The sequence below is a fragment of the Lycium barbarum genome, chromosome 9, assembly GCF_019175385.1.
Source record: "Lycium barbarum isolate Lr01 chromosome 9, ASM1917538v2, whole genome shotgun sequence".
NCBI classification, from domain to species: Eukaryota; Viridiplantae; Streptophyta; class Magnoliopsida; order Solanales; family Solanaceae; genus Lycium; species Lycium barbarum.
In genome coordinates this window covers 42,276,801-42,285,638 of record NC_083345.1, presented here as the reverse complement: position 1 = coordinate 42,285,638, position 8,838 = coordinate 42,276,801, and the positions used below count along the sequence as shown (strand labels likewise).

The 8,838-nt window shown below is 38.1% G+C and overlaps 1 protein-coding gene across 1 annotated transcript; it reads left to right on the top strand.

Moving 5' to 3' along the window:
* Positions 1–3,193: 3,193 nt before the first annotated feature.
* LOC132611897 (uncharacterized) lies at positions 3,194–5,849 on the top strand. The gene is made up of 4 exons (XM_060326256.1): positions 3,194–3,942; positions 4,048–4,440; positions 4,521–5,410; positions 5,806–5,849. Exons 1-4 carry the CDS (start codon positions 3,194–3,196, stop codon positions 5,847–5,849), a joined length of 2,076 nt encoding a protein of 691 aa, XP_060182239.1.
* The last annotated feature ends 2,989 nt before the right edge of the window (positions 5,850–8,838 follow it).

Sequence of the window (8,838 nt, the reverse complement as noted above, 5' to 3'; positions counted from 1 at the left end):
CGGATGTGATTATAGGTATATTATCCATATTCTCTCATGATGTTTATGCCTTGATTGATCTGGGTTCTACCTTGTCTTACATTACTCCCTATATTCCTGGCCATATTGGGGTGAAACCCGAGCCAATTAAACCTTTTGAGGTATCCACTCCGGTTGGTGATCCTGTGATAGCTAGACAAGTATACAAGAATTGTGTAATTGTGGTATGTGATCGTTGGGAGTTAGATTTCAATGTGATTATGGGTATGGATTGGTTGGCTTCTTGTTATGCTAATGTCGATTGCAGAATGAAAATAGTTCGCTTTCAATTCTCGGGAGAACCAGTGCTTAAATGGAAAGGTAATACCGCGTCTCCAAGAGGTAGGTTTATTTCCTACCTTAAGGCGAGGCAAATGATTGCAAAAGGCTATATTTATCATCTAGTCCGAGTTCATGACACCGAAACAAAGCCGCCGACTTTTCAATCGGTCCCGGTAGTGAATGAATTTTCGGATGTATTTCCAAATGAACTTCCAGGTCTTTCTCCAGAAAGAGAGATTGATTTCGCTATTGATGTGTTGTCGGACACCAAACCTATATCTATTCCTCCTTACAGAATGGCTCCTGCAGAATTGAAGGAGCTAAAGACACAACTGAAAGATTTGCTCGAGAAGGGATTCATTAGACCCAATTCATCACCGTGGGGAGCACCTGTCCTATTTTTGAGAAAGAAAGATGGTTCCCTACAGATGTGCATTGATTATAGGCAGCTAAACAAGGTAATGATAAAGAATAAATATCTGCTTCCAAGGATCAATGATTTGTTGGATCAATTACGGGGTGCCAAATGGTTCTCAAAAATTGATCTAAGATCGGGGTATCATCAAGTGAGAGTCAGAGAAGAAGATATCCCCAAAACAGCTTTCAGAACGAGATATGGCCATTATGAATTTCGGGGGATGTCATTTGGGTTAACTAATGCTCCGGCAATGTTTATGAATTTGATGAATAATGTATTCAGGCCTCTTTTAGATCTGTTCGTGATCGTGTTCATTGATGATATTCTAGTATACTCACGGACATAAGCAGAGCATGCAGACCATTTGCGTATTGTCCTTGGAATTCTTTGGACTCGAGAATTGTATGCAAAATTTTCAAAATGTGAGTTTTGGCTAAAATCTGTAACTTTTCTGGGCCATATTGTCTCAGCAGATGGCATCCGAGTTGATACCTAGAAAATTGAGGCTGTGAAGACTTGGCCAAGTCCTACAACACCTATAGAAGTCCGTAGCTTTCTGGGATTGGCAGGTTACTACAGAAGATTTGTGGAAGGGTCTTCCTTTATTTCAGCACCATTGACAAAGCTAACTCAGAAATTAGCGAAATTTCAATTGACTAATGCTTGTGAACGCAGTTTTCAGTAATTGAAACATAGACTAACTTCAGCCCCAGTTCTGACATTTCCAGAAGGGCCAGATGGTTATGTTGTGTATTATGATGCCTCTGGTGTTGGGTTAGGCTGTGTGTTGATGCAGCACAGCAAAGTCATTGCCTATGCTTCCCGGCAGTTGCAAAAACATGAGAAGAGCTATCCGACCCATGATCTCGAATTGGCTACAATTATTCATGCACTAAAGATGTGGAGACACTATTTGTATGGCGTTCATGTCGATATTTATACAAAGCACAAGAGTCTTCACACTACTAGAAAATAGGCCTATAGCAACGGTTTTTTAGCAACAGTTACTCAACCGTTGCAATAGAGTATATGTTGCATCGGTTTTAACCGTTGCAAAGACACTTTGACCTAACAGCACATTTATAAAATTAAACCGTCGCGTTAGTCAGATAACCGATGCTATAGACTACACTTAGTGACGGGTATTGGAACCGTTGCAAGAGATGATTCTGTTGCAACAGTCATATAAGGAAATTTAGCTATTGGGACAGTTTAGTTTCCCCCAATATTTCCCCCTAATATTTTCCCTCCACTTATTCTATTGGACCCGCCAAAACCCCTATTTTTTAATAAAAAATAATGACCAAAAAATATGTCGTATGTGAATAAACATATTACTGGAAACATATCATGAAATATTTCTTCTCAGTTGAAGTTTCTCTAGCAAAATTCATCTTTTTCTTCAGCTAATTAGTCTTCTTGCTTTTTGCATCTACAGGTTTGCTCCATGAAATTTAAGTTTCCCCTCTCTCTTAACATGTATTATTGTTGTAGTATTTTTAAAAATCAGAAATTCTATGAGTTTGATTGTGGATTTTTAGTTTCTTGGTGTGATAAAAATGTTAACTTTACGTAGTCTAGTTATGGAATTGTTGATTTTCTTACAGTTTCTTGAATCTGTGAACTGTGCATTTTTTTTTGTGGAAACAAAATATCTACTGCATTTGTTTGTGAATTTTAATATCTGGGTGTGAAAAAAAAAGGGATATCTAAGTAGTGTAGCTGTAGAATTTACCTTTTTCTTTCATTTTCTTGGATCATTGTTGAAATTTGTGAACTGGGTTTTTGTGGAAACAAAAAATCTTCTGCATTTGTTTGTGAATTTTAGTTTATGGGTATGATAAAATGTGATCTTTATGTAGTCTAGTTGTGGAGTTGTTTTAACTTCAATTTTCTTGGGATCATCCTTCAAAGTTGAGAACTGGATTTTTAAGGAAAGAAAGGTTCTTCTGCATTTGCATGTTTTTGTTTGTGGATTTTAGTTTGTGGGTTTGATCAAAATGGGAACTTTATGTAGTCTAGCCATGGAATTTTTGTTTTTCTTCCATTTTGTTGAATCATTCTTGAAAGTCTGGGTTTTTGTAGAAAGAAAATATCTTCTGCATTTGTTTGTGGATTTTAGTTTCTGGATATGATAAATATGTGATCTTTATGTAGTCTAGCTGTGGAATTGTTTTTTTTTTTCCGGTTTTCTTGGATCATTCTTCAAACCAGAGAACTAAATCTTTGTGGGAAAAAAATCGTTTGCATTTGTTTGTGGATTTGATAAAAATGTGATCTCTATGTAGTCTAACCATGGAATTATTCTTTTTCTTGGATCATTATTCAAAGCAAAACATTGGGTTGATGGGGAAACTGATACTTTTCTCTTTTTGTATGCATTTCTGCTGAAATTTGCTATTTGAATTTTCATTTTGATGTTATATATGCTCGTGTCACGTAGGATATTCAACGGATACTATAGATAAAAGTTGGATGGATCTCCGAAGATCCACCAATGAGTATGATCGTGGAGTGAAGTATTTTCTTGATAAGACATTTGAACGAGGTTCTCAAGGAAATGAAATACTATGCCCTTGTAAAAGGTGTTTTAATCAGTATTGGCATACTCGAACGGTGGTGGAGAATCACTTGTTTGGTTATGGATTTGTTAATGGATACACCAAATGGGTTTTCCATGGAGAAAGGTTTTCTTCAACAAATATGCCGCATCCAAACAATGATGACGAAACTTCCGACATACATGACGATATCGATGGACTACTTTATGATACTTTAAGGAATGTAGAAGGTGATATGAGGCATGAAGGAGTGAGAGAGGGACCATCTGAAGATGCAAAGATATTTTTCAAATTTGTTGAGGAAGGGAAACAAGAGTTGTACCCAGGGTGTAAGAATTTTTCTAAGTTGAGTTTCACCATTCGGTTGTACTTGTTTAAATGCATTCACGGGTTGAGTAATGTAGCCTTTTCAGACTTGTTAGACTTGATAAAAAAGGCATTTCCATTTGCTCAGCTACCTGAGTCTTTCAACAAGGCAATAAAGGTGATAAAAGATTTGGGTCTTGGTTATGAGAAAATTCATGCATGCCTTAAGGACTGCATGCTATTTTGGAATGACAATGCGAAAATAGATAATTGCTCTGTGTGTGGTTCTTCTAGATGGAAGAATGTTCGTGATGATTTGACTAATACGAACACTAAAATCCCAGCAAAGGTTTTAAGGTACTTCCTTTTAAATCCTAGGCTTCAGAGGATATTTATCTGTTCTGAAACATATGTAGCCATGAGATGGCATGCTACTGAATGACCCAAAGATGGGAATTTAAGATATCCTGCTGATGGGGAAGCTTGGAAGGATTTTGATTCATTGCACCGGGATTTCTCTAAAGATCCTCGTAATGTTCGATTGGGTCTTTCAAGTGATGGTTTCAATCCATTCCGAACCATGAGCATTTCCCATAGTACATGGCCAATTATGTTAATGAACTATAATTTGCCACCATGGGTTTGCATGAAACCGGAGTATATAATGTTGTCAATGATCATTCCAGGTCCATCGTCTCCTGTAAACGATATAGACGTGTTCCTACAACCACTAATTGCAGAGTTGAAGGACCTATGGGAAATGGGAGTGGAAACATATAATGCTGAAACTAACCAAACATTTCTAATGCGTGCAGCTTTATTGTGGACAGTTAGTGATTTTCCAGCACTAGCAATGTTTTCCGGATGGAGCACTAAGAGGAAATGGGCATTCCCACCTGTAATTATGATACTTGCTCTCAATATCTCAAACATAGTCGTAAGATGTGTTACTTGGGTCATCGAGCATTTTTACCTCCTGATCATCCATTTCGAGGAGATAAGAAATCATTTGATGGTAAAGAGGAGCATAAAGCTGCACTTACTCCCTTATCAGGCATAGAAGTGCTTGAAGAGCTATGTGAATTCAATAATGTCTTTGGGAAGGGCCGACAGAAAAGGGCTCGGAAGAGTGATGGTCCATGGAAGAAAAGATCCATATTTTTTAAATTGCCATATTGGGCACATAACAAATTGAGGCACAATCTTGACGTGATGCATATAGAGAAGAATATATGTGATAGTTTGCTTGGGACATTGTTAGATGTACCTAGAAAGTCCAAAGATCATGTCAATTCTCGCTATGACTTGCACGAGATGGGGATACGCAAAGAGCTTCAACCATTAAAAGATGATAAGAATGGTAAAATTCATCTGGCTAAAGCTTGTTTCTTTATGAAACCAGAGGAGAAAAGGTTGTTTTGCACTGTTTTAAAAAATGTCAAATTACCAAAAGGGTGTGCCTCTAATATATCACATCGTGTGCAAATGGAGGAGATGAAAGTATCAGGATATAAGAGCCATGATGCTCATTTCATAATGCGGTACTTGCTTCAGGTTGCGGTTAGAAAAGTGTTACCCAAGAATGTGTCTTTGGCCTTGATTAGGTTGGGGAATTATTTTAGAACCATATGTAGTAAGGTTATAAGAAGAAGAGATCTTGATAAAATGAAGGCTGAAATCATAGATATAGTATGTGACCTTGAAAAGATTTTTCCTCCAACCTTTTTTGATATAATGACACATTTGCCTATCCATTTAGTAGATAAAATTAAGCTCGGGGGTCCGGTTCATTTGCGTTGGATGCATCCCAATGAGAGAAACATGTGTAAGTACAAGGGGTTCGTTCGGAATTGATCCAATCCAGAAGGATCAATAGCGGAGAGTTTTCTGGCCGAAGAGTGTTTGACCTTTTGTTCAAGATACCTACATGATGGGGTGAAGACAAGATTTAGTAGGTAGCAGACCGAGGATGAAGATGTTCAAACAAATGGAAATGATTTTTCACATATATTTCTTAAGACAGGCCATCCAATTGGAAGTAAGAAGAAAAGGAAAGGCAAGATGCCATGTTTCTCCAAAGAGGAGAGGGAGAAAAGAGCTTTTAGGGTTTAGTCGTTTCCTTATTTCTAGCCTTGTCATCATTAGTATATATGCATTGTAGAGATTAAATTCTTTTATGAAGGCTTTTCTAAATCAATTTTCCTTATCATTTTTTTGTAGGTGGTCAAATTGAACAAGGGGATGAAAGAAGTGAAGATACATGATCGACTAAGGAAGATTGGGTTAATTTTTTGGAAAATTGAAAACTTGTGTGTTCCACCTCTTGAATGGTCAAACATTATCTTGATATTTTGCTTTTATGTATATTACTTGACCTCTTGGATTATTTTTTTGGTATGATGTTGGATCTTGTATTATTATTTTGGTATGACGTCGGATCTTGAATTATTATTTTGGTATATATGATGTCGGATCTAGGATTATTATTTTGGTATGATGTTGGATCTTGAATTATTATTTCGTTATGATGTCGGATCTTGAATTATTATTTTAGTTATGCATAGTTTCTTCTTGTGATTGATATATGTGTGGTCTATATTGTGTCAGCCCGGTATAGTCTGTTGCAGTAGCACCATAATATCCGTTGCAGTAGCACCATAATACTCATTGCAGTAGCACCGCAATAACTGTCACGGTAGCCCCATAATATATGTTGCGGTAGACCTACAATACCCGTTGCAGTAGAATTATAATAATTGTTGCAATATTCCTAAAAATAATCATTGCAATATTAAATAACTGTTGCATTAGCTCTATAACAACCGTTGCAATAGGAAGTAGTAGTTGAATAGTAAGAAATAAGCGTTGCAATAACATTGAATAACCGATGCAAAAATCTATATTGCAACGGTTCATAGCTGTTCCGGTAGACACATAACCGTTGCAATGATCTTGAAGGGAAAACCGTCGCGATAGGATAATCTATTGCAACGGTTTTACGAACCATCACAATAGACCTATTGTAATGAAAGTTGTTGTAACAGTCACCAAAACCGTTGCAGTAGCACTATAGTAACGGAAAAACAACCTACTGCAACGGTAACAGAACCGTCACCATAGGCTAAATTTCTAGTAGTGTCAATATATTTTCAAACAGAAGGATTTGAATCTTCGGCAGAGACGGTGGCTGGAACTACTGAAAGACTATGATGTGAGCATTTTATACCACCCCGGAAAGGCGAACGTAGTGGCAGATGCACTTAGCCGCAAATCAATGGGAAGTCTAGGTGAGGTTCCTCCGGAGAAGAAAGAATTAATTTGTGAGCTTCACCAACTAGCCAGCCTTGGAGTTTTCCTAATTGACTCATGCAATACAGGACTTGATATCCACAACCCAACTGTTTCATCCCTATATATGGAGGTGAGAGAGTGCCAATATGAAGATCCCCAGTTAAGTCGTTATAGAGATACATTTCATGAAAAAGATAAGTCGCCTTTTGAAGCTTCTACAGATGGAGTCCTTAGGTACCGACACAGGCTATGTGTTCCGAATGTTGCCGAACTACGTCGTCGGATTCTAGAAGAAGCTCATTACTCTCGGTACTCTATTCATCCAGGGGCAACAAATATGTATCATGATCTTAAGCTGATGTATTGGTGGGATGGAATGAAGAAAGACATAGCGGAATTTGTAGCTCAATGTCCAAATTGCTAACAAGTGAAGATCGAGCACCAAAAGCCAGGAGGATTTTTAATAGCCATGGAAATTCCAACTTGGAAATGGGAAGTGATCAACATGGATTTTATTGTAGGGTTGCCTCGTTCCCGAAGCAAGTATGACTCCATATGGGTGATCGTGGACAAACTCACGAAGTCAGCCCATTTTCTTCCAGTTAGAATCACATATTCCATAGAGGATTATGCAAGGTTGTATCTTAAAGAGATTGTGTGACTTTATGGCATTCCGGTGTCCATTATTACTGATAAAGGGGCACAATTTACAGCTAAATTTTGAAAGTCTTTCCAGGAAGGTTTGGGTACTCAGGCAAGGCATAGCACAGAGTTTTATCCACAAACTGATGGGCAAGTCGAACGCACTATTCAGACCTTGGAAGATATGTTATGGGCATGAGTGCTAGATTTCGGTGGTAGCTGGGATGACCACTTACCTCTCATTAAGTTCGCTTACAACAACAGCTATCATTCCAGTATTCGGATGGCCCCGTATGAAGCTCTATATGGAAGAAAGTGTAGATCCCCAATTGGGTGGTTTGAAGTAGGAGAGGTACAACTAATTTGCCCTGAGTTGATTCAACAAGCGGTGGAAAAGGTTAAGGTTATTTGGGACTGACTATTGACAGCGAAAATTCGCCAGAAATCTTATGCGGACAACCGTCCGCGAGACTTAGAATTCCAAGTTGATGATTGGGTATTCTTAAAGGTATCACCGATGAAAGGCATGATGAGATTTGGTAAGTAGGGAAAGTTAAGTCCTCGATACATTGGACCTTATAAGATTGTCCGCAAGATAGGCCAAGTAGCTTATGAACTGGACTTACCTTCAGAACTTGAATCAATCCATCTAGTCTTCTATGTATCAATGCTCCGTAAGTATGTCGGAGATCCTACTAGGGTCGTGCCGGTAGATGATGTTCAAGTGACAGAAAAGTTGACTTGTGAGGAAGTACCCATTGCCATACTAGATAGATAAGTATAGAGGCTTAGAAACAAAGAGGTAGCCTTAGTTAAGGTCTTGTGGCAGAACAATAATCGAGAGGAAATGACTTGGGAAGCAGAATAAAACATGAGATCCAAATATCTGTATTTGTTTTCACCCCCGGAAGAGATCCAAGATGAGACATCAATATTATGAGGTATGTATGCTTTCTTTTTGTGCTTTCGGTCTTGTGTGGCCATAATTTATTGCTATGGCGTTGTAGCCCTGTGAGGCATCGTTATTATGGGTTGTTGTAACAGGATAGTAACGCCATGTTACAGGGGAAACTTTGGCAAAATTTTTGTAGAATTCCCGAGAACTTAACATTCGAGGACGAATGTTTTTAAAGGGGGGGAAGAGTGTTACACCTTGAAAAATTTCATGTCAACGTGTGATGGATAGACTAACGCAGGGTGAGATGTATGAGATTTTCCTACAAGTAAGAAAGGTTAGTTAACGGTTCCCATTAAGATTCCAAAGACGTTTGAGGCAAGAAAAGAAAGTTCGTTGAAGAATGTTAAGTATAAGTCGTGTTT

Coding starts and splice junctions, on each gene's coding strand:
- LOC132611897 (XM_060326256.1), top strand. CDS start 3,194: ATGGATCTCCGAAGATCCACCAATGAGTATGATCGTGGAGTGAAGTAT. Junction 3,943..4,047: donor ATCCCAGCAAAGGTTTTAAG/GTACTTCCTTTT, acceptor TGGGAATTTAAG/ATATCCTGCTGATGGGGAAG. Junction 5,411..5,805: donor TCCCAATGAGAGAAACATGT/GTAAGTACAAGG, acceptor ATTTTTTTGTAG/GTGGTCAAATTGAACAAGGG.